At 44.1% G+C, this 25,958-nt stretch overlaps 1 protein-coding gene and 1 pseudogene across 1 annotated transcript in view; one reads left to right on the top strand and one right to left on the bottom strand.

The window, feature by feature from the left end:
• The first annotated feature begins 2,459 nt into the window (after window positions 1–2,459).
• The window catches only part of Dcaf7 (DDB1 and CUL4 associated factor 7), a 30,026-nt gene continuing 6,527 nt past the window's right edge, over window positions 2,460–25,958 (top strand). The window contains exons 1-6 of the mRNA XM_052755925.1: window positions 2,460–2,813; window positions 11,910–12,068; window positions 12,752–12,863; window positions 13,320–13,438; window positions 21,762–21,971; window positions 25,805–25,922. Of these exons, the coding sequence (XP_052611885.1) occupies window positions 2,676–2,813; window positions 11,910–12,068; window positions 12,752–12,863; window positions 13,320–13,438; window positions 21,762–21,971; window positions 25,805–25,922 (856 nt within the window). The 5' untranslated portion in view covers window positions 2,460–2,675. The remainder of the gene's footprint in view (window positions 2,814–11,909; window positions 12,069–12,751; window positions 12,864–13,319; window positions 13,439–21,761; window positions 21,972–25,804; window positions 25,923–25,958) is intronic.
• Window positions 17,905–21,694, bottom strand: LOC128121432 (protein archease-like; annotated as a pseudogene).

The following is a 25,958-nucleotide window of genomic DNA, read 5'->3' as shown; positions in this document are numbered from 1 at the left end:
TTTAGCTCTCTACACAACCTCAGGGAGTGGACATTACTGCCCTCACACGAGAGATCTTGGGTTGGTAGCAGAGAAACTTACCAGAAACTGGGTTGCCCTCTGGGCATGCCAGAATTGTTCTGCTTTCTGATCTGGTGATGGGCACATGGATCTGTTCAGGTTAAAAAAAACATGTGCACTCCCATATATAAATTATATTTCAATAAAAAGTCAAGCTTAATATACTAGAAAAAGGAGAACATAATTCCAACCCAGACTATTGCACTTGAGAAACCTTTTAAAACAGCATTCCTTTTTTTCCCTCTGCATATAATTCTAATCTAACTCCTACCTCCATTTCCCCCTCCGTTTGCAGTATCTATTTGATGCCTCAGAGTCTGTTAGTGATTAGATCAGCACATACTCACAAGTGTTTACACAAACTGAAACCTTCAAGTTTTTGTACCCTTAATAAGACTTTGACACTAGTTCAAAACAACATATGGGGGCTAGGGAGATGGGTCGGTGGGTAAAATGCATGAGGACCTGAACTCCCCAAATCCTCATAAAAATCCCCGCAGTGCCGGGCGGTGGTGGCGCACGCCTTTAAGCCAAGCACTTGAGAGGCAGAGGCAGGTGGATCTCTGGGAGTTCAAGGCCAGTCTGGTCTATAGAGGGAGTTCCAGGACAGGCTCCAAAGCTATAGAGAAACCTTGTGTTGAAAAACAAAACAAAACAAAAAAACCCAAAAACAAAAACAAAAAAACCCAACAACAACAACAAAAAATCCATGTAGTAATGGTATACACTTGTAATGCTGGCACTGAGACAGGAAGAGGGATCTGGCCAGCCAATCCAGCCTAACTGGTGAAGTCCAGGACAATGAGAGATCCGTCTCAAAGGAGGTGGGTGGTGTTCCTGAAGAACAGCACCTGAGGTCGTCCTCTGGCATACACGTGTGTACAAATGCACTTGCTTTGTACCTCCTCACACACCTGCACACAAAGTAAAGTAGTTCGTGCCTGTAAACCCAGCACTTGGGAAGTTGAGGCAGAACAGCAGGCCAGGAGCCAGAACAACCAAACACGATAATCCAACCAGCCAGAAAAAACAACCAACGCAATTGCAGATGCTAGCAAGTATCTCTCAATAATAATCTTAAATACAAACAGCCTGAACTCACCAACCAAGACTTAAAAACCAAGTTCCCACTATCTGTTGTCTCCAAAGGACGCACTTCACTGGCAAAGATACCTACAGACTAGTAGTTGAAGGCTGGAAGTCAGTCTGTCAAGCAAATGGTCACATTGCATCTATAGTCAGAAAGCCCACACTCAGAGCTCGCTCCTTCTTAAGTCTGGAAGTCTAACTCGTGGAATGGTGAGTTAAGGTGAGTCTCCCCACCTCAGTGAACCTAATCTAGATAGTCCCTCCCAAGCACTGAAACTTGTCTCCTAGTCCATTCTAGAGTCTCTCAAGTCAGGAATATTAACCATCACAGGACGTTACAACAGATTGCAAAGAAATCCAGAGGAGCATTAGGGAATACTTAGAAAGTTTATATTCCACCCCTGAAAAAAATCTAGAAAAAAAAAAACATATATATGGATTCACCGTGGGTACCTGTACACGTGGTACACTTACATATACTCAGGCACACATAAATACACATAAAGATATATTTTTAATTGTGTTTTATTATACTGCCTAACAATTCAATACAACCCCTTTCAATATCGTTGAAAGCATTTAAATTTATAACGATGTATTTAGATCCAGGCTTTTCTGCATTTCAAACTCATGGCACATAGACATTTAAGGTTGGGTTTAGCAGAGTGAGGAAGGTAAGCAACTAATAGCCAGGTCCACTGAAAATCAATCCTAGAATTCGGGAGTCTTTCTAGTGTCTATAGGACAACGCAGGAAAGCCTGAATCAAGCTGGCCTGGCCCTGAACAGTTTAAGAGCGTCCGTAGGGCTGGAGAGGGTTCCCGTTTGGCACAGGCTGCGGTTTGCCGGGATTAGGGCGATGAAATAAACGCGGTAGGTACTCCATTAAGGTAGATTTGACACGTTACTCGCGACGGAGAGAGGCATTCAGAACAGCAGCAGCAGCAGCGAAAAAGTGACAGGCTTCACTCTTAAGACCCTTGGCCTAGAACTTGGAGGCGAGCCGAAGCGTACACTTGCCCCAGGCCACCCACGCCCCTATTCACCCGCACTGCGCCGTTATCCGTCTGACTGACATCTTGGCTAGCCAATGATCTTTGGAACTTCAAAAGAGCCCGCCTCCGGGAGTTGGGCGGGGCGAACAAGCAGAATGACAAACATTTCCGCCAATCGTGAGGAGGGCGCGGGTGCTAAGGCTCTATTGACCAATAAGAAGAAGGAACAGTTTGGAAAGGACGTATCCGGCAGCCAACGCTCGTCGTCGCTACGGGATCGCGTGGCTTCCGTTCCGAGAGGGCGGGCCGGCATCCCAAACGGAAGGTGGTAGTCGCTGCCGGAGCTTGTTTGAAACTGGTGGTCGGGCTCGGCGGAGTGTGTGTGTAGCAGAGGAGTCGCTGGAGGGCTAGGCCGTTCCGGAGCGCCCCGGCCCCGCCTCCTCTCGGACTCGCTGACCCAAGCCGGGCTCCCCGCCCGTCTCGTGCCCCAGCCCGCCGCCTCTCCGGCCGGCTTTGCGGCCCAGCCGCCACCATGTCCCTGCACGGCAAACGGAAGGAGATCTACAAATATGAAGCGCCCTGGACTGTCTACGCCATGAACTGGAGCGTGCGGCCCGACAAGCGCTTTCGCCTGGCGCTGGGCAGCTTCGTGGAGGAGTACAACAACAAGGTGGGTCGTGCAGGGGCTCCGCTTCCAGCTGGCAGGGAATGCTCGAGGTGGGCGGTAGCCCCAGATCCGACAACTCTCTTGCGAACTTGCTTTTATTGCAAGGGGGTGGTTCCTCTGTGGCCCTGTTGTTGAGGGTGTCACACTCACTACCTTATTTAATTTTGACAGCCGGGGAAACGGAGGCATAGGGTTGTGACATGCCTGAGGCACATAATATTTTTGGTGGTAGTAGCAGGTTTCAAACCGGAGTTTAAATCCCCCTAAGCCGCGCGTCCTCTGTCCCTCCCGTTTCCCCCACTTCTGCCGCAGTGCCTCTGTTGCTAGGCGGGGGGCGGGAGAGAGGCAGTGGAGGAAGATGCGGGCGCTTGGATTGGTGGTCGTGCATTCCTGGCCACGCGAGATTTCTGTTAGGGCTATTTATTGCAAGATCTTCCCCATCTCAGGTGTTTCTCATGGATACAGAGCCCTAATGCGAGGTTGTCATTGGTCATTGGTTTTGCTTCCCGATGTTCACCCTCCCCCCCAGTCTTTCCTTGGAAACCTTGGTCTGTGGCATTATCCCGCCATTATTTCTGAATAGAGGAAGATGACATTTGACCTGTTCTTTTCGTGGGTCCTTTCTCATTGGTTTGCAACATTGCTGGACATCCATCACTTCACCAAAACGCTGGTAGAGGCGAGAGCTTTTAAGCTGGTACTTCAGGATATAGTTTTGAAAGTGTTGAGAAGGATTTTCTTTCCCCAATCTCTTAACTTCATTCTTTTCTTTTAATTTGAGTTAAAAGAAGAAGAAATAAAAGAAAAAGAATGACAGAGATCAGAGCTCCTGAAAGCCTTGGTCAGTGGTGTTAAAAGCCAGTACTCTGGCGTACTCTTATGAACATCAGAATGGAGACAGGATGGTGGGAGGAGTGGAAGAAGTAGGTGGCTTAGGATTTAGCTAGACCACTTAAGCCTAGACCAAATTTGCATTGCATAGACCAGATTTTACTATTTCCAACCCACAGTGATAGAGGAAAGGGGTTCTGTTTTACGTGTGAAGGTTCAGATAAAAACATTTGAACATTTTAAGTTTGTTTATAGTATTTCAGGAGCACATGTATCTCTCTGGGTAAGGATCCCCATTTCTTTGGGGTCGTCTTTGAGAAATGGATGAAAGAGATTGATGTCCACTGCCTAGACATCACACATACACCAACAGTTTACAATCCCAGGGAGTGTGCCCTGATCTTCCTTTTCCTAAATGAGAACCGTATTTCTTTTCTCTGGTGACTCTTTCTCTCACAGTGGCAGAAAACCCGGGGCCGGGTTTCAGGGTCCAGGTCTGGGTAGTGTTAGTAAGGTTAAGACCACTACAACTATTATTTAAGAATTTGTGTAAGAAATAAATGTAAAATATGTCCATCAAATGACCATAGTTTTTTTTTCTCTCCCACACAAATTAAATTTTTTCCCTTTAAGTTCTTCCAGAGTCTTTTATCTAAGAGAGGAGACATTGAGTACCTGCAGAGGCCAGAAGAGGGTGTCACAGCGGAGCTGGAGTTACAGGCTGTTGTAAGCCACCCAATGTGAGTGCTGGGAACTGAACTCAGGTCTTCTGCACAAGCAGTGAGTGCTGTTATCTCCAGCACCTCATTTTAAAACTGAACATGTCCAGTGCCTCCTAAGAAGCAAATATGTAATAGAAAGTAACCCTCAAGCTGGGCCTGGTGACTCTCACCTGTAATTCCAGCACTTGAAAGATTGAGGCAGGAGAATTTTTATAAGTTTGAGGCTAGCCTGGGCTACATAGTGAGCTCCCAACCATTTGAGTTACAAAGTTTTGTCTCAAACAGAAAAAATAAAGTACTCCTCAGAAGCATGCATCTTTACTTTCATTATTTCTGTGAATAATGCACATTATATATTCATATCTTATGAGGTTATTATTTTTGAGACACAGCCTCATGTAGCCCAGGTAGGCTTTGAACTCCTTATCCACCTGCCTCTACCTCCCAAGTGCAGAAATTACCTGTATATACCACCACGTCCAGCTACCTTGTAAGTTTTGCTTTTTAAAAGAAAAGTGCTGTATCTCCTTTTTTGTTTGTTACCACAAGCTTCTTGAAGAAAGAAAATCTATCCATCCCAGGATACACAGTGCTCAGGTGGAACACAACAGTGGACATTTGTAAGTGGGGAATAAACGTCCATGTTATTCAAATCAGCCAACACTTGGAGTCATTAGATCACTGTCTTAGTTAGGGTTTCTATTGCTGTGAAGAGACACCATGACCACGGCAACTCTTACAAAGGAAAACATTTAATGGGGTGGCTTACAGTCCAGAGGTTCAGTCCATTATCATCATGGTGGGACATGGCAGCGTGCAGGCAGCTGTGGTGCTGGGAGAAGGAGCTGAGAGTTTTACATTTTGATATGCTGGCAACAGGAAGTGAACTGAGACACTGAGCGTGGCTTGAACATATATGAGCCCTCAAAGCTCTGCTCCATAGTGACACACTGCCTCCAACAAGGCCACACCTACTCCAAAGCCACACCTCCTAATAGTGCCACTCCATCGGAGTTTATGGGGGCCAATTACAGTCAAACTACCACAATCACTTTCCCACAACTGCTGATATAACCAAAATTAGCTGTGCATGAGGCCCTGGGTTCAATCCCCAGCACAAGAACAAAAGTTTCCTAACTAAATCAGCTGACTCATTACCTCATTTTACACAGAAAGAAACTGAGGCACAGAAGACAACTTACCGAAAGCCACACAAACTGGGAAATGGAAGGATTAAGATTATCACATGGGGGGGCCGAGGAGATGACTCAGTGGTTTAGAGCTCTTGTTGCTCTTGCAGAGAACCTGGGGTAATTCCCAGCACCCGCATGGTGGCTCGTAACCAGTTCCAGGGGAACCAACAGGCATGCATGAGGTATATATGCATACATGCAGGTAAAACATTCATACACATAAATAAATCTAATAAAAATTTTTGTTTAAAAGAGTACTACATGGCAAACACATACTTACATATAAACAAAATTTTAAAAATCAATCTTTAAAAAGCCGGGCAGTGGATGGTGCATGCGTTTAATCCCAGCACTTGGGAGGCAGAAGCAGGTGGAGCTCTGAGTTTGAGGCCAGCCTGGTCTACAGAGTGAGTTCCAGAACAGCCAGGGCTACACGGAGAAACCCTGTCTTAAAAAAAAAAAAAAAAGATAATAAATAAATAAAATAAGAAGAAAAATGAGAAAAAAATAAACTAAGAGTGGTGACATGTGCCTGTGTTCCCAGTAGATTCCCAACTTCAAGGCCAGCCTGGGATACATGACAAGTTTTTTGTTTGTTTGTTTGTATTTTAAAGTGCCAACATTTTTTTTTTTTCCGTGAGTAAAAATGACCCTGCTTCATAGCTTTCCTCTCTAGGGCTTTGTTTCCCATGCTGGAGAAAGTGTTGTGAAGTGTGAAGGACTGCAGAAGGCCCTGAAGGTAGGAGATGGAACAGGCGTGTCAGGACGGGACTGACAGTTGTCAGAATTCAGTTTTCCCAGCCTTCCCAAAGTATGTAAGGAAGAGCGTTAGGATGCAGGATCTAGGAAGGGGATAAGAAGGGTGTCTATGGCTGTAGATGCCGAACTCAAAAGAGCTGTGGTTCCCAAAATAGGACTTTGTTGGACAAAGTAAAAGAAAATCAGTCTTTTGGGACAAGAAGAGGAAGCACAGGTTGGCAAGTACTTGGGAGCTTGAAGCAAGGGAAGCACGAGGTCAAGGCTAGCCTGGGCTACAGAGCGAATTTAAGGCTAGCCTGGTCAACTTAGTGAGACCCTGTCCTAGAAGGTAAAAAGAGACCTAAGGATGTAGCTGAGTGGGTAGAGTTCTTGACTAGTATGTATGGTGATGACCTGGATTCAACCTCTTGTGCAGAAAAAAAGAAAAATTACATTGAAAAAGAATAGAATAGATGGTGGAAAAGGAGGCCTATGTATAGGCATCATCGGAGAAGAGCTCCCATCAGAAAAAGGAGATGAAAAGGCCTCAGATCTGTAGTTAAAGAACTGAGGGAAAGAGTTGGCATGGTAAGTTCAGATGTTCAACCTCAGTAATACAATGCTGTAAAAATAAAGCACCATTTTTCCTGTCAGATTAGCAAGAAAGTTATTTTTATTTTTAATGTTTACAGACGTGTGGGGATAGGCACTCATTTACTGTTAATAAAAGTATAAATGGAGCCGGGCGGTGGTGGCGCACGCCTTTAATCCCAGCACTCGGGAGGCAGAGCCAGGCAGATCTCTGTGAGTTCGAGGCCAGCCTGGTCTCCAAAGCGAGTTCCAGGAAAGGCGCAAAGCTACACAGAGAAACCCTGTCTTGAAAAACCAAAAAAAAAAAAAAAAAAAAAAAAAAAGTATAAATGGAAGCAACTTTTAAATTCTCTTTTAATTAATTTTTTCATTATCATTATAAAGAAGGTTTTGTTGTGACATTTGCATACATATCACTACATTTTGTTGTTATTTGTCCCTCCTACTTCCCTTCCCTGTCTCCCCTTTCTTTCTTACTGGTCTCCTCTTCTCCCCAAGTAATCCTCCCACTTCTGCTTTCATATCACATACTTTCCATTTCCCTCTCTCGCTCCCCTTCCTCCCTTTAGACCTCTTGTCTCATAGTCCCTTTTCTACTTTTGTATCATATGTACAGATGTGTGTGTTTATATGTATATCTATATAAATTTAAATGTCGGTATCACATATGGGAGAAAACATTATTTGTCTTTCTGAGTCTGATATGTTTCTCCTAACATGATGATGATATTGGATTCCACCGATTTTCCTGCAAATATCATTTTTTCTTACAGCTGAATAAAATTCCATTGTGTTTGCATTACATTTTCTTTATCCAGTCACCTGCTGATGGACCTCTAGGTTGATTCTGCATCTGCTGTTGTGAACAGTATGGCAGTAGTTATGGATGTGCAAGTATCTCTGTGTGTGCTGGCAGAGAATCCTTCTGGTACATACTCAGGAGTGGGTCATATGGTAATTCTATTTTTAGGGGTTTATTCTTCCCCCTTGTTCTCACTGTGTAGTCCAGGCCTTGAACTAGGAGTGACTCTCCTGCCTCAGTTTCCCAAGTGCTAGAATTAGGATATGAGCCACCATGTCCAGTTTATTTTTTAGCTTTTTGGAGAACCTCCACATTGCTTTTCACAGTGGCTGCATCAGTTTACGTTCCCAGCAGCGCTGTGTAATGGTTCCGCTTTCTCCACACCCTGGCCAGTAGTTGTTGGCACTTCCTTTATGACAGCCTTTTGATGGGGTGAGATGGAGTCTGTAAGCAGTTTTCATTTGTATATTCAAGTATTTGTAAGCCTTTTGTCATTTTTACTTTGAGAACTGCCACTTGAATTGGTTTTCCCATTTGTTGATATGACTTAGGGGTTTTGGTTTCTCAGAGTTCTTTATAGCCCCTGTCAGCTAGCTGTGTAGTTAGCAGGTAGAACAATTACACTTATAGGAATCTGTTCAATAAAAGCACACACACACACACACACACACAATTAAATAAGGATAGTCATTGTTTATGGTAGTAAAACAATGGACTGTAACCAAAGTAAATGAACAGTTGAATAAATTTTGGTGTGTTTACCACAGTCTGCTGTAGAAGAAGAGATGGAACTATTTGTATTGACTTGAGAAGATATTCAAGTTGTGGAATAAATTATGTGGAACAAGTCTATGTTTTGGATTTGTTGTTTGTTTTTGTTATAAAGAACCTACCACACCCCCCCCCCAATGTATGCAAATACATGGAAAATAATTGGAAAGATACGCATCAACTAGTCATTGTAGAATGTAGTAAGAGTTTGCCAACATTAGTCAGCGCAAGAAATTCAGCACTGGAAAGTTCTTGCAGTGGTCTGGCTGTCGGCTCTCTTAAACTCCAAGGTGCTTAAATATTTTTTTTTTTTTTGAAACTGTGTGTCTATGCATTGGATGCCAAAGGTTATTGACAAGTGTCTTTCCCAGTTGCCCTTCATCTTATTTTTTGGGACAGGATCTTGAGCCTGGAGCTTGGATTCAGCTAGAATGACTGACCAACAAGCCCTAAGGATCTTCCTGCCTCCACCTCTCCAGAGCTGAGATTACAGGTGTGCCCACACCAGACTTAATGTGGGTCCCTGGGAATTATACTCAGGTTCTCATGCTGGTGAGACAAGCAATTTACTGACTGAGCCATAACCCCTACCCACAGATTTTTACCCTAAAACATGAAGCTAGTTTGGTTCAATTTTGTCCTCACAGAGACTGACACTACTTTCATTTTTTTTATTAGCATGATTTAAGGTTCTTTAATCTCAAGAAACAGGATAGTTTTTAGGGTGGGAACTGGAGAGATGGCTTAGTGCTTAAAGGCACTGGCTGCTTTTGTAGAGGACCCAGATTTAATTCCCAGCACCCACATGGCAGTTCACAACCATCTGTAACTTTAGTGCCAGGGAATCTGATAGCCTCTTCTGGCCTCCTCGTGCACCATGCTTGTAAATGGCGCACAGACAGACATACAGACAAAAATTCATACACGTAAGACTCAGGAGATCTAAGTGAAACTACATAAAACAGTAATGTCAGTGTCTCCTGAGGCACTATGGGATTAGCTGTCAAATGTGTGGTGTTGGTAAGTACTGAAAGATAAAGGACAAGGAACACTGTCAGTGCTTCGTGGAGAAAGTAAGATCAAATGTTGAAGCTCGTACATTGGGAAAGGCAGTTACACACAATTATTCAGGTAGATACCATGACCATCTCAACTCTACAGTTTGGGACACAGGATTAACAATAGTAAGGGCCTGCAGCTAGTGAATGGTAAGGAGAGTCCTGGCAGCCTGATACTCCTGATTAGGCAGGATGGGGCTTGATGGAAAGGGAGAAGGTGAAAACGATGATTAGATGAGGAATGTGGAAAATAAGGTAGGTTAGCATTGGGTTGCAGAGGGCCTTGAATGGTGGGTCTAGAGGACCTTAAAGTGGGAAATGTTCATAGATTCTGATATTTGAGGTTTGGGGAAATGTCTCATGATTTGAAAGGCAGCTTTTGGAAGTGAGTGTAGACCCCCCTTTTTCCAGTTTCTCTTTAAGGTGTTATCTGCCTACCTATGGTTTTTCACTTACACCTGGGAGGAAGACTGCTTAAATGCACTTTCTCCCCCATCCAGACCAAATTCCAGGATTGGAGAATTGCCTGTTAACAGTGATTGGCAGTGTATTGCCCTTGGCTTCACTTTTATTGCTCTGGAGTGACAGAACACAGCATTCTGTCTTCTTTTGCATCCATATTCCTTATCTCCCCTACACATATATAGACCTTGCACATCTATGCCTAACTTCTAAAAAAATCTGTTGATGACTAAGTGTATAGATACACATAGGAAAATCCTTTCAAATGTACAAAAACCACTGATAACTAATGTACTAAGATTAATACACGCTGGAGAGATGTCTCAGTGGTTAAGAGCACTGGCTGTTCTTCCAGACGTCCTGAGTTCAATTCCCAGCAACCACATGGTGGCTCACAACCATCTGTAATGAGATCTGGCACCCTCTTCTGGCCTGAAGGGATGTATGTAAGCAGAACACTGTATACATAATAAATAAATAAATTTAAAAAAAAAAAAAAGATTAATACACAAAATAAACTTTTTATATAATAGCAAGAAACAGTTGAAAATGGAATTTTAAAACCATGCTAGGTAGTTTAGGGGAAAAATACAATTAAAACCTTAAAAGATACATATGCAGTAGCATACAATTACATAGAAATAAAGTTAATAAAAGAGTTGAAGATCAGGGCTGGAGAGATGGATCAGCGGTTAAGAGCACTCGCTGTTCTTCCAGAGGTCCTGAGTTCAATTCCCAGCAACCACATGGTTCACAACCATCTGTAATGAGATCTGGCGCCTTCTTCTGGCATGCATGCAGAACACTGTATACATAATAAATAAATAAATCTTTTTTTAAAAAAAAAAAGAGTTGAAGATCTGCACATGCAAAACTTTAAAGCATTGCTGAATAAGCTAAAGGTGACCTAAATAAATAAACTTAAGTTGGCAGTTCTTCCCAAACTGACCCATAGTTTCAAAGAACCTCATAGGCTTTTTGTACATTTTAAAGAGCTGCTCTTAAAAATTCATACACAAAGGCAATAGCATAGAAGAACAGAAATGGTATCAGAAGTATACCAAGAACTACAACTCAATGAGAAAACAACTCGACCCGAGAAAAAGTAGAGCAAACCCTCGGAAGGTGGAGACGACATGAAACTGTCTCCAAACCCTTTGTTTCTTTGTTTTTTTCAAGACAAGGTTTCTCTCTCTAGCTTTGGAGCCTGTCCTGGAACTTGCTCTGTAGACCAAGCTGGCCTCTGAACTCACAGAGCTCTGCCTGCCTCTGCCTCCCAAGTGCTGAGATTAAAGGCATGTGCCACTATCCGGCTCAAATACCCCTTTTAAGTAAAGTGAAAATACTTTTTACTACACTGTTATGCCAGATATGTATAGTTAATTTGTTAAAACCCATAGAATGGAGCTGGGCATGGTGGCACACGCCTTTCATCTAGGCACTTGGGAGGTAGAGGTGGAATTTCTGTGAGTTTGAGTTCCTACATAGCCCGGTCTATGTAGGAAGACCTTGACTCAAGAAGCCAAAAGGGAGGCTGGGAATGTAGCTCAGTTGATGGAGTACTAGTCTAGCATCCATGAAGCCCTGGTTCAGTCCCCAGCACTTGATTAGATAGGGTATGAGTGTACATTCCTGCAATCCCAGCACTTGGGAGGAGACGGGAAGATCAGATTGGGGGTGAGGTTAGTTCAGGATTTAGAGGCAGAAAACCTGTATTCAGATGTCTCTCTGTCTTTTTCTACCTTTGTAGTGTTGGCTGTGGTGTAGGGTCAGTCTAGGGTCCTGTCACTCTGATAACTTGACTGTGCACTTGAATGTAGTACAGTGTTAAGACCTTGCCACTGACCAGGAATCTGATGTGTATGACTGATGTATTTGATGCTGCTGAAGAAAAACAAGTACTCATGTGGTCCAATTTTGGTGTGCTGCAGGTTCAGCTTGTTGGTTTAGATGAAGAGAGTTCAGAGTTTATTTGCCGAAACACCTTTGACCACCCATACCCCACCACAAAACTCATGTGGATTCCTGACACAAAAGGCGTCTATCCAGACCTTCTGGCGACGAGTGGTGACTATCTCCGCGTGTGGAGGGTAAGCAGGTGCTTTATCAGCAGACAGCAGTGTGAGGTCCCAAAGAACGGACAGGTAGTACCATTGCAGCATGGAGGAAACAAAGGAAATGCATCTGAACTGATCTTGTTTTAGCTCCGAAGGTTTTCTAGGAAATCTAGTCCAGATGCCTGCTGCAGAGTCTTCTGCTGGCCTCAGTGAACCTTGAAACTTGAGATTCATTTAACCTGGTGTGGTGGGGACAGACTTCTTTCTGTGAGGCAGAGAACACTTGCGACCTCCTACTCCAATGATAGTCCAGATATTTTTGAGTAAATACATCCAGGCTTTTGATTCTAATGTGTTCCGTGTGTGAATCTTCCCTTTTCAGCTGAGCTCAGCACAGGGGCATCCACTGTGCTTGGGAGTCTAGGGTCCAGCAGACAGGCTGTGTAGAGCTCCAGAAAGAGGTGTGGGTGAAAACCGAGAGAGCAGAACTAGAAGGGCAAGTTCTGAAAGAGGTCCCAATTCAGGAGTTCCTTTGGGTTTTAATCCCCCTTATTATAAAGGTATTTTCTCCCTTGTCCTAGATTTTACTAAGCAGGACTGTGTGTGTGTGTGTGTGTGTGTGTGTGTGTGTGTGTGTGTGTGTGTGTGTGTGTGTGTGTGTGTGTGTGTGCGCGCGCGCGCAGACAGGCTCATGTCTCAAATTATTGTCCCTTCAGGTTGGTGAGACAGAGACTAGGCTGGAGTGCTTGCTAAACAATAACAAGAACTCAGACTTCTGTGCTCCCCTGACCTCCTTTGACTGGAACGAGGTGGATCCTTATCTTTTAGGTGAGGGCTTTGATTTCCAGTTTGAAGAAAATGAAGATACATTTCCTCAGATTTGGGCTGGGTCTGTTTTTATGGGGGTCAGGGGACTTTGAGGCACATATCTTGTCCTAAAATAGCCAAGGGTGAAATGGGCTAAATATGGAAAGTAGTCATTAATTTCTTATGGGGAATGCAGCTTCCCATGTGTGTCTATCACATCTCTCCAGCTAAAATCTAAAGTCTTGCAGTTGTGACGGTACACACCTCTAATACCAACACATGGGAGGGGCAGGCTGGATGATCTTGAGTTCAAGGTCAGCCTTAACTATATCAGGGTATTCTGTTTAAAGAAATTCTCCCCACTCCACAAGAAACAAGTCAGTGCTGAGGACATGCTGTGGCCTCTTGTCCCCTGGGCGAAGCAGAGGGAGTGGGGAGTCACGTGGCACCTCCCTCATCTTGCTCTGGTGTCTGCAGGTACCTCGAGCATTGACACCACCTGCACCATCTGGGGCCTGGAGACCGGGCAGGTGCTGGGACGAGTGAACCTCGTGTCTGGCCACGTGAAGACCCAGCTGATTGCCCATGACAAAGAGGTAATGGTGGCTTCCTCTCCTCCTTTTCTGCAGGTGCTTTCTGTACCTGCGGTGAGAGGTCGTCCTGTTCTCTCACTGTTTTGAAGGTTATGTAGATCATAATGTCAACATGTGTCTTGTCTAAGTTGAAATTTAATGTGTTAAAACAGAAAACAACACTTACAATTGAATGCACCTTTTTAAAATGTCTTATTTATTACTATTATTATGAGAGAGAAAGTAAGTGTGTGTGCATGTGCAGGCACATGTGTACCACAGTGCATGTGTGGAGGCCAGAGAACAACTTCTGGGAGTCATTTGTCCCCTTCTGCTCCGGGTTCCAAGGATTGAGCTCAGGTTGTCAGACTTGCAGAGCAGGTCCTTTTACCCTGTGACTGAGCTGCCTCACCAGCCCACGGCATTATTAAATGACACTAACAGCTTCATCTATAGTCTGTCATTTTCCTTTCATACTAGAGGTTGCTGGGGGTATTTTTTTTAATTAATTATTTGGGAATCTAACATGTGCCTCAATCACGCTCACCTCCTATTCTTCCCATGTCCACCTCCTTCTACCACGACACCCCCCCCTCCCTGCCCCATAAAAAACAAAACACAAAAAAGTCCATTTCGTGTTGTCTATGAATTCCCTGGAGCATGGTTCAATTCCTAGTGTTCAGCCCCCCAGGGGAGGATGAGTCTTTCTCTGCCTGCATCCACCACCAAAAGCCATCAGCTGAGAGAGAGCCTTGTGGTGTCTGGAGTGGGCAGGGTTAGCTCTTCCACATCCACACCACCACCACCCATGCCTCAGCAGTGCTGTGGGCTGGTGGGGACGAGGCCAGCGGTTAATAATTTTAGAGTAATACTTCTCTCTGAACATGATGGCTTCTTGGAGATGGGGGGAAACAGGAAGAGGGGAATCTCATGACAGACGATCCTAATTAGCTGTTTTTCTCTAAAACCATTCTGTGAGAACTTTGGTATGTTTACACTTAATCTTTTTAGTTTCAGTCCTGTTTGGAGGCAAATATGTCTCATTGATATTGTTTCTTCTGTGTTTATTGGAAGCTGAGGGGGTATCCTGGTGATTTTGGGGGAAGTAGGCATAACTCTGCTCCCACAGATATGTCTGTGTTCTTGTTTCCTTTTCTGCCCCTTTATTTGCACAGTGAATGGTATCAGTATTTGTATAAAAAAAAGGGGGTTGGGGATTTAGCTCAGTGGTAGAGCACTTGCCTAGCAAGCGCAAGGCACTGGGTTCGGTCCTCAGCTCTGAAAAAAGAAAAGAAAAAAAAGAAAAAAGATGCCTTCAGGTCATCAACCATGTGCCAGGTTGCCATTCTGAGGGGTTGATCTTTAGTGTTGCACTCCTGAGAGTAAGATCTGTAGGAAGGCACTGGGACTTGACTCCTCTAAGCTAAGAGTGTGCTCTGCAGAGATCACCACTAAAGGAACTTGTGGAAATGTCAAGTAGAAAGGCCTCTGTTCTCTGCTGGAGCCAACCCAAAGGAGGGAACTACTCAAAGTGTCTAGGAATAGAGCTTGGTGATGGAATGCTTGCCTAGCATCCATGAGGCCCTTGGTTCAGCCCCCATTATGGGGGAAGAGGATCTTGCAAGAGTAAACCTAAGTGATTTAAACCAAGAGAATGCTTACGCAGTGAAGGAACTGAGAGGGTCGGAGCAAGGGGCTACCACTAACTACAGGCTGAAGGTTGTGGCTCCTAGAGTCTGGGTTTACCTGGCAGAGATGCTTCTAAACAGAGAGAGGAAGGATAAATACTCAGCTGCTGCTTGTGTCCATCATCCAGTTTCCCACCTTGGATTTCTTTGGCTGAACCACCCAGAAGCAGCCAGCAAACCTGCGACCCAGCCAAACTTGGCCTATAGGAAACAGGTCTCATTCAGTACAAAGAAGAGCAGGAGAGCCTGGCATGGATCAGAGCAAATGATAAACTAGAAAGGAGCCTGCGATGGCAGCTCTGCCTGAGGAAAAATCCTGGCGGGGGAGGGGCGTAGGGGGGAGTGTAATGACTGTCTGGTGGATGTAGCAGAGATGAGTTTAATACGTTGGGAGTTACCACCTTCCCTTTTCCCTGATGAACTGTATAGGTGGGGCACTGATGAAGGAGCAGTTACTTAAGCTGAGAGAGCTTTGTGCTTTGAGCCATACTCCAGAACCAAGAGGAAAACAGATGCCAAACACAAAACACACTTTTTAGGATCTTGGGTAGTAATGACAGCTGACATTGAGATGGAGGAATAAGTAGAATTTCTCACTAAAAATATCAGATCTGGAGCTGGAGAGATGGCTCAGCAGTTAAGAGCATTGATTGCTCTTCTAGAGAACCCAGATTCAATTCTAGCACGCACATGGCAGCTCATAACCATCTGTAACTATAGTTCCAGGGGATCCTATGCCCTCTTTTGGCCTCTATAGGCACTAGCCACTCATGTAGTGCACATACATACGAGCAGCCAAAACACTCATACAGATACAATAAAAATCTTTTTTAAAAAAAATGTAGTTCCTCTAGACGCTCTGGATACTAAGGGACAAACACTGCTAATAGCTGCCCATCTATTTCTGTTCAATATGCTAAGCCCCCTTTTCTCTAACCATGAAGAAATACTTCTCTATGGTAAAGATTAAGAGTAGATCACTCCGGGCGGTGGTGGCGCACGCCTTTAATCCCAGCACTCGGGAGGCAGAGCCAGGCGGATCTCTGTGAGTTCGAGGCCAGCCTGGGCTACCAAGTGAGTTCCAGGAGAGGCGCAAAGCTACACAGAGAAACCCTGTCTCGAAAAACCAAAAAAAAAAAAAGAGTAGATCACAAGGGCCAGATATACTGACACATGCCTGCACTCCTATCACTGAGTGGTAGATGCAGGATCAAGAGTTCTGGGTCATCTTCTGCTACATAGAAACTTTCATGCTAATCTGGGCTACATGAGACTCTGTTTTAAAACAATAGGAAAAAAGTGATTAAAAGGGGATCCTGGGTGTCTATAATTCTAGCACTTGGGAGGTAAAGATGGAACAGTCTAAAGTTTGATACCATCCTGGGCTACATAGCAAGACCCTATCTTCTTAGGTATGGCACACTGAATAGACAGAGGTTTTGTCTAGTGCTGTTCAGCTACATAAAGACCACAGCCCCTACCTCATAGCAAGTTCAAGGCCAACCTAGGCCATATGAGATTTTTTTTTCTTCCTTTTTTTTTTTTTCTTGTTTTCTCTAACTGGATGAATAGACTGGCTTTAATAAAATTATAACAAGTTGGGACAACCTTATCCTATCTGGCTAGACTAACAGCTTGTTTATTAAAACAATCAGAGTGACAAATCTTCACAGTGTGCAGAAGATCAACCCACAGTATCTCCCCCTTTCAGTCTAATTAAAACGGAAGGTTTTAACTTTAACATAGTAAAATTATATACAACAAACAGTTATCAAGTAAGAATTATAGTTATGATATCTAGTCTATTTGTATTTGACAAAATCAGAGAAAACATTTAATTATCCATCTTATCTTGGTGAATCTAAAGTTTCATATCTAATTTGCCCTTTATTATAATTAAGGGAAACTGTAATTATAACTATCTAGTCTTTAACTCCGTCAAAGACCTGAGAAGTAAATAATATTACCTAAGTAAGCAAGAAGTGCAAGCAAGTGACTTCCAAAAAATGCAAGAAATAACAGAAACAGCTGGCTGCCTGGACAGTCACTCAAAGTTTCTCTGCGATGTTGGGGCATCCAACTTTGACTTATAGGTCTAGAATATCTGACAGACCTTTTTTAGAAGCAGGAAAATTTGAAGGATTGTTTTACCCTGTCTTGGCAAAGTTCAGCAGTTGCTTTTCTTTGTGTCCTACTTGTCCAGACTGCATGGCGTACTTACTGTCAGCAGTTGAGGCAAGGGTGATCTCTTGCCCAATAGGTCAGCTTTGCCAAAAAGAAAACAAACTTCATATGTAGTGTCTTGGGTGCCCATCATCCTCTTGGGAGTAGATCAGTGCTGCCAGGAGCAGACATGTCTCACAGTCAAGAAAAACCTTAGGTTATTAAAACATTTAAAATGCCATATTCTGTAGGTCTTTGAAGTGTTTGAAGATTATCTACCTAATAGAAATATATCTTTGTATACCTAGAAAACCTAACTAACATGACTATAAGTTTGACTATTATAGATGACTAAATATTAATCTATTTTTAATTATACATTACACTTTTAAATGAGCTGCATAAACACAATACCTTAAACAAGAGTAGAACTATATATGCAGTATAACAAAATTGACTTTAAATTTGTATCAGTAAACTAAAATCCATAACAATGTAAAATATTTTGAGATTAACAGTTGTTTTTTGGATTAAAGTAGATTCAGTAATCTACTCTTTTCCCCATCATTTCTTTTTTTTTTTTTTTTTGGTTTTTGGTTTTTCAAGACAAGGTTTCTCTGTGTAGCTTTGCGCCTTTCCTGGAACTCGCTTTGGAGACCAGGCTGGCCTCGAACTCACAGAGATCCGCCTGGCTCTGCCTCCCGAGTGCTGGGATTAAAGGCATGCGCCACCACCGCCCGGCTTCCCCATCATTTCTATATCATATTCCCCTCTCTTATTTAGAAAGAGATTGACTGACCAATAACAATTTATAATCAACCCTTTAAACAAAGATAAACATCCATAATCTGTTTTTTGGAAATGTGGGCATAGTTCTCCAGACTACTTCCTGCTGATTGGGAGTGCTGGTAATTTTTTGGGAATCCTGAGAAAATTTAGAATAATTCTTAAGTCATAGCTGTAGTATTCTGTGAGGTTTGATCATCTTAGTCAACAGCCTTGAAGTTGTTTTGGATGCTGTATCATCTGGGCCATCATTTTTATTGTTGTCTGGTCCTCTTGTTCTGAAAATACATAAACTTTTAAGGATAACATACATATCTGTATTAATACAAATATAAACTGTGTATTTTACATAAGGCAGTCAAAGATTTTTTGTTTTAAGTCTGAGCAGGTAAAATACATGTTACAGATCTTGTAGTTACTTTAGATTTATTTTTCCATGTCTGTAATTATGATTTCAGGGGGTCTTCATTGATCAAACCTAATTTTCCTTAACCCAGAATGAATCTATAGCCTCTCATTTCCTGTGAAATAAAAACATATCCTCTCCCCCAAAGTGGCATAACTTTTGACTTGGATTTTGGAATCAAGAATTTTTAAAATATATAGGTTGGTTTAATCCAGCAGCTTTTATAATTAAATGTCTCAGAACAGTCAAAATTTTGGTTTTTCGAGACATGGTTTCTCTGTGTAGTTTTGGTGCCTGTCCTGGATCTTGCTTTATAGACCAGGCTGGCCTCGAACTCATAGAGATCTGCCTGGCTCTGCCTCCTGAGTGCTGGGATTAAAGGCGTGTGCCACTGCCACCTGGCTTAACAGTCAAAAATTTTAAAGATAATACAATAATATACATAATGCAGACTTTCTGTGCATTTTCCATTCTTACATGTCCCATTTTCTTTATACTACTTTACTCTCTCTTTTAAGGACTTTATTATTTTAAATCTAAGACTGTATATACTCTTTCTCTTCTCTCTCCCAAGCTACATACTTTTTTTTTAAACATACTGTGACCTGTTTAGAGGCCTTTTTGTCTGAATCTGTTTTTACTGTGTATCTGTAATCTTTCTGTCTGCATGAGCAAAACCACAAATCCGTCATGCAGCACTCGAAGCTCAAGTCTAAATGCAGCAGCTGAGAACCGCCTCTCTGTACTGAGGCCCTTTTGAGAGGTTATGGAAACCTGCCATGCCGCTTAGCTCATGGTGGTTGGTGGCCAGCTCCATTTCGCAGGCACTGAGGCCAGCATGAGATACTAGGAGGCCCAGTGTGGCTCCATTTCTGTGCGTTTAGAACCTTTTTTAAGGTTTCTCAGGTTTTATGTGGATATATGTCCCATGTTGGGCGCCATATGTAAAGGTAGGCTTTTTTCTGTCCTGCCCTGTCCCACAGCTGCTTCCCAAATTATCACACAGAGGCTTATATTATAAATGCTTGACTGATGGCCCAGGCTTATTACTAACTAGCTCTTACATTTAAATTAACTCATTTCTATTAATCTCTACATTACCACGTGGCCTGTAGAGCCTTTGGCATCTTGCTTCTTGGGCAGCTGCCTTGCATCTCTCCCCACTTCACCTCCTCTCTGTATCTCTATTTAACTTTCCTGCTCAGCCTTATTTTCCTGGCTGTAGGACAAATCAGCTTTTATTATCAACCAATGGGAACAGCATACATTCACAGCCTACAGAAGGGTCCTCCCACAGCAACACACTTTTAATTCCAGTACTCAGAAGGCAGACACTATGAGTTCAAGGCCAGCCTGGCCTATACAGTGAGACCTTGCCTTAAAAAAAGAATTAAATAAATAAATAAATAAATAAATAAGTAAATAAATTTTCCTTATAGGGCTGGGACTATAAACTCAGTAGTAGAACAATTGGCTACATGATGGAGCTTAATCCCAAACACTGAAAATAAATAAGAAATAAATAAGATCAAATATGTCCAGGGGGTATATATGTAAGGTACAGTGTCAGATATTTCTTTTAAGAAAATATGAGGTACTATTGCTGCTTAAAAAGGAAAGACAGAAAATCAGAGCTCTTCTAATCAAGCTTCTCGAGGGTTCTACTCAGATCTGACTAGAGCATAGGAGAGCTCTGTCCCTTAGCAACCTAAAAAACATAACCTCAATGTGCATGTTCTCCCCGCCCTACACTTTCCTTTTTTCAGATAAGTCCGTGTTAAGTTGCCCAGGCTAGCTCCAAACTCATTTTATAGCCAAAGCTGGCCTCAAATTCAGGAACCTGAGTATTGGGATCACAGGCATATACTGTCTATCATCCAGCTCAAATTATTTTGTTTGAAATTGGATTCAGTCCCAGTGGCTGCTTACATCACTGGGTATTCCCTTCTGAGACTATGCTGGAGTGCTTGCAATCCACTGGAAGGTGTAAGGTACCTACTGCTACTGCTGCAAATAACCAGGTACAAGACTGTTCCTCAGAAATTGCAGAATTCATTATTTAGGAATCATAGATAAGGTTTCACACTGGTTTTCCACTCCTGAATGTCACACTTTAAATTCCCAGTTCTGTATTTCCATTTAGCAGAGACACTATAGAAAATAAATCATTGCATCTTCTCAAAATGAAAAAAAAAATTCAATTCTTCAAGAGTTTTTCTCTTTTTTTCTTTCCTTTCTTATGTATTTATTTGTTTATTTCGGTATTTTAAGTGTTGATGATCACGAAATCTTCTGGTTTCTCTTCATTATAGACTTGCATTGCTGAGTATTGCTTTGACTTCTGTTCCCTGAGGGCGCTTGGACAGTGAAAACTCTCCTCACACAATTGACCATAACTTGAAATTTTTTGAACAATATTAAGTACTTTCATTTCCCGGGTATGAAGTATACATCAGCACTGAACTTGTAAAGCCACTCATCCAAAAAGTGAAAGAACAGAGTCTGCAAGTCATCTCTTTGGGTTTCTACTTCTACTGTTTGGAGGGTTCCACAGTCCCTGTGTCTGTCATGTAACCATGGCCATGGCACCCTGTTCAGATGCTTCCTCCAGAGCATATCCCCGTGTGTGTAACTGGACATCAGCCGTGGGATCCAGATAGTCATACTTTGGATTACTTGTCCTTGATTGCCTTCTGTTCCTCCATCACACTGTATCTCTGACATGCTCGACTTCTTATTTTATTTTTCAAGATTTATTTCTTTTTATTTTTATGTGTATGGGTGTTTTGCCTACATGTATGTCCTTGCACCACATGTGTGCACAGTACGAGGAGGCCAGATCCTCCAGAACTGTAGTTACAGACCACTTTTAGCTGAATCTGGGTCTTCTGCAAGAGCAACAAGTACTTTTAACCACCAAACCATCTCTCCAGCTCCCAGGTGCCCTTTTAAAAAACACAAAAACAGAAATCATAATTACCTTTTTCTTACAAATGGATCTCAGGTCTAGGTTTTATAGCAGAACCATGATGTAGTTTGTCATGAACCTGCATCTGATTGCATAGAAGTGAACCCACCAAAGCCTAGAAAATAGCTGCCTTCGGACTTCGGGTTTGTAGGTTTAGTTTTATCCCAGGGTTTTAAGGGGAAGAGTGGAAGCCAGGCATGGGAAGAAGCCAGCCAGGACCATGATCTTGACTCTCTGAGAAGCCACTAACTTACTTGCTTCTGTGTCATAAGCTGGGTTTCATAGGAACTGGGAAAAGGAGACGGCTGATGTAGACCTGAAGCTTCTTACCAACAGGTCTATGATATTGCATTCAGCCGAGCCGGAGGGGGCAGGGACATGTTTGCCTCTGTGGGTGCGGATGGCTCTGTGAGGATGTTTGACCTCCGCCATCTGGAACACAGCACCATCATTTACGAAGACCCACAGCATCACCCACTGCTTCGCCTCTGCTGGAACAAGCAGGACCCTAACTACCTTGCCACCATGGCCATGGATGGAATGGAGGTAAGCCCCATTGGCCCTGTCCCTTGACTCCAGTCTGCCTAGTGTATTTACAGGAATAGCTCTGAGATGGTGGCAGTTTTGTGCCAAGTAGATCTTTAGAAATACCTGGAAATGTTTTTGGTTGTCGGGAGTTAAGGAGGAAGCAGAGTGTTCTGGCATCAAGTAGGTAACGACCAGGGAGGCAGCTGCTAATCATCCTGCCATGCACAGATAGTCCCCAAGAGTTTCAGTCTACTCAGAACGACAAAGGGACCTAGACTGAGGAACCCGATCAACACAAAGGACTGTGTTCTGCTTCTCCCTGCTTCTTTGGTGAAGCAGAGTTTCTGTAGCTCAGGCTAGCTTAGAACTTACTGTGTATCCTAGGCTAGCCACAAACTTGCTACAATTGCACTGCTTTTGTGTTACGGATTTCTGATACAGTGGTGATGTAGCTTAGTGACAGAGTGCTTGTCTAGCATGCTCAAGGCCCTGAGTTCAATCCCCAGTACCAAAAGCAAAAAACAAACAAAACAAAATACACACACACACACACAAAAACAAAAAACAAAAAGCTTTCACTGGGTATGGTGGTGGCACACCTTTAATCCCAGCATTTAGGAGGCAGAGACAGACAGATCTCCGTGAGTTCAAGGCCAGCCTGGTCTACATAGAGTTCCAGGACAACAAGGGCTACATAGAAAAACCTTTTCTTTTTTAAAAACGAACGAACAACAAATTCGGATAGAGTAAAGCTAAGACAAATAGAACAGTGATGGTGGCTGCAGGGGACGCAGTGCAGGTACACAGAACCACCGTGACTGCAGGGGACTCAGTGCAGGTACACAGAACCACCGTGATTGCAGGGGACTCAGTGCAGGTACACAGAACCACCGTGACTGCAGGGGACTCAGTGCAGGTACACAGAACCACAGTGACTGCAGGGGACGCAGTGCAGGTACACAGAACCACCGTGACTGCAGGGGACTCAGTGCAGGTACACAGAACCACAGTGACTGCAGGGGACGCAATGCAGGTACACAGAACCACCGTGACTGCAGGGGACTCAGTGCAGGTACACAGAACCACCGTGACTGCAGGGGACTCAGTGCAGGTACACAGAACCACAGTGACTGCAGGGGACTCAGTGCAGGTACACAGAACCACAGTGACTGCAGGGGACGCAGTGCAGGTACACAGAACCATCGTGACTGCAGGGGACGCAGTGCAGGCACACAGAACCACCGTGACTGCAGGGGACTCGGTGCAGGTACACAGAACCACCGTGACTGCAGGGGACGCAGTGCAGGTACACAGAACCACCGTGACTGCAGGGGACGCAGTGCAGGTACACAGAACCACCGTGACTGCAGGGGACTCAGTGCAGGTACACAGAACCACCGTGACTGCAGGGGACTCAGTGCAGGTACACAGAACCACCGTGACTGCAGGGGACGCAGTGCAGGTACACAGAACCACCGTGACTGCAGGGGACGCAGTGCAGGCACACAGAACCACCGTGACTGCAGGGGACTCGGTGCAGGTACACAGAACCACCGTGACTGCAGGGGACGCAGTGCAGGTACACAGAACCACCGTGACTGCAGGGGACTCAGTGCAGGTACACAGAACCACCGTGACTGCAGGGGACTCAGTGCAGGTACACAGAACCACCGTGACTGCAGGGGACGCAGTGCAGGTACACAGAACCACAGTGACTCTGCAGGGGACGCAGTGCAGGTACACAGAACCACCGTGACTCTGCATGGGGGACTCAGTGCAGGTACACAGAACCACCGTGACTGCAGGGGACTCAGTGCAGGTACACAGAACCACAGTATCTGCAGGGGACTCAGTGCAGGTACACACAACCACCGTGACTGCAGGGGACACAGTGCAGGTACACAGAACCACCGTGACTCTGCATGGGGGACTCAGTGCAGGTACACAGAACCACCGTGACTGCAGGGGACTCAGTGCAGGTACACAGAACCACAGTAACTGCAGGGGACTCAGTGCAGGTACACAGAACCACCGTGACTGCAGGGGACGCAGTGCAGGTACACAGAACCACCGTGACTGCAGGGGACGCAGTGCAGGTACACAGAACCACCGTGACTGCAGGGGACTCAGTGCAGGTACACAGAACCACCGTGATTGCAGGGGACGCAGTGCAGGTACACAGAACCACCGTGATTGCAGGGGACGCAGTGCAGGTACACAGAACCACAGTAACTGCAGGGGACACAGTGCAGATACACAGAACCACAGTAACTGCAGGGGACACAGTGCAGGTACACAGAACCACCGTGATTGCAGGGGACGCAGTGCAGGTACACAGAACCACCGTGACTGCAAGGGATTCGGTGCAGGTACACAGAACCACCGTGACTGCAGGGGACTCAGTGCAGGTACACAGAACCACCGTGACTCTGCATGGGGGACTCAGTGCAGGTCCACAGAACCACAGTGACTGCAGGGGACTCAGTGCAGGTACACAGAACCACCGTGACTCTGCAGGGGGTACTCAGTGCAGGTACACAGAACCACCGTGACTCTGCAGGGGACTTAGTGCAGGTACACAGAACCACCGTGACTGCAGGGGACTCAGTGCAGGTACACTAATCACCATGAGTCCTCAGGCTCCCTTTTGTCCCTTGGTCAGGAGTCTCTTTGTGGAGGAACAGTGGTGGTTAATAAGGAGGCTAATCCTGAACAGAAACTTCATGGATGAGATAAGATCAAGTCCAGATCAAAGTGACAGGCATCAGGAGGACTTGCTGTTACTGGTGCAGAGTGTCAGCAAGAGGCTTTAAAGCTAAAATGTACAAATATGTCTCCTAACTTCAAAGTTGAAGAATAGGAAGTCATTGAAAAACTCTAGTCCTAAAGAAATAATACAAAAATCCATCTGGTAATTTATCATGAATTAGTTATATAACTAATTCAAAAAATTCAAATAAACATTAATTTCATAATAAAAAAAGGTGGGTTGGGGATTTAGCTCAGTGGTAGAGTGCTTGCCTAGCAAGCGCAAGGCCCTGGGTTTGATCCTCAGCTCCGGGGGGGAAAAAAAGGGAAGACAAGTAATATATAAATGACTAAAATTTAAACCAAGTCACAGTTACTGGGACTGAGTAAGAAAGTAGACCATCCCCCTTGGTGTTCTAGGCAGGCTTTCCAGCTGTTGCAAGCAGACATACAAACAAAAGCTCTGTGGTCTGCTAGGTTTTATGAGGGGTGGATTGTTGATTCAGAGGATACAGTGGTTAACCTTGGTTTGGGTGAAGTTTGTGCCTCAGACTTCTTACATTCCAGATTCTACTCTGGTTAGGTGCTCATTCTCCCTAGCTGAGATACACGGATTTTCATTTAATTTTGTTGATTGATTGATTGATTGATTGATTGATTGATTGACTGAGGATTGATTGGTTTTCCGAGACAGGATTTCTCTGTGGTGTTTTGGTGCCTGTCCTGGAATTCGCTCTGTAGACCAGGCTGACCTTAAACTCACAGAGATCCGCCTACCTCTGCCTCCCGAATGCTGGGATTAAAGGCGTGCACTGCCACCATCTATTTTCCTATAGGCACTTACCAAAGGTGTGTATGGACATCCAAACTCACGTTGCCTGTTCCTGCTTCCCCTTCTCCATTAGTCTAAAGCCCAGTGTCTCTCAGCACAGATGTGTTTGTTTCTTAGTTTCTTTCTCCATCTTTAGGAAATCCTGTCTTTAATATTCTTCAATTCCACAAATGAAAAGATTATGCTTAATATTTGTGTGTGTGATAGTGTATTTTGTTTGTTGTTTTTCCTGCCACACTCTGCAATTGCTGGCCCTTTTCTGTTTCTGCAGGTGGTAATTCTGGATGTTCGGGTTCCCTGCACACCTGTCGCCAGGCTGAACAACCACCGAGCATGTGTCAATGGCATTGCTTGGGCCCCACATTCATCCTGCCACATCTGCACCGCAGGTAACCATGACAGCAGCAAGTGTGAGAGAGTGAAGA

Source organism: Peromyscus californicus, unplaced genomic scaffold (genome assembly GCF_007827085.1).
Source record: "Peromyscus californicus insignis strain IS unplaced genomic scaffold, ASM782708v3 Scaffold_3__1_contigs__length_106647218, whole genome shotgun sequence".
Lineage (NCBI taxonomy): Eukaryota > Metazoa > Chordata > Mammalia > Rodentia > Cricetidae > Peromyscus > Peromyscus californicus.
This window is presented reverse-complemented; position numbering and strand designations above follow the sequence as displayed.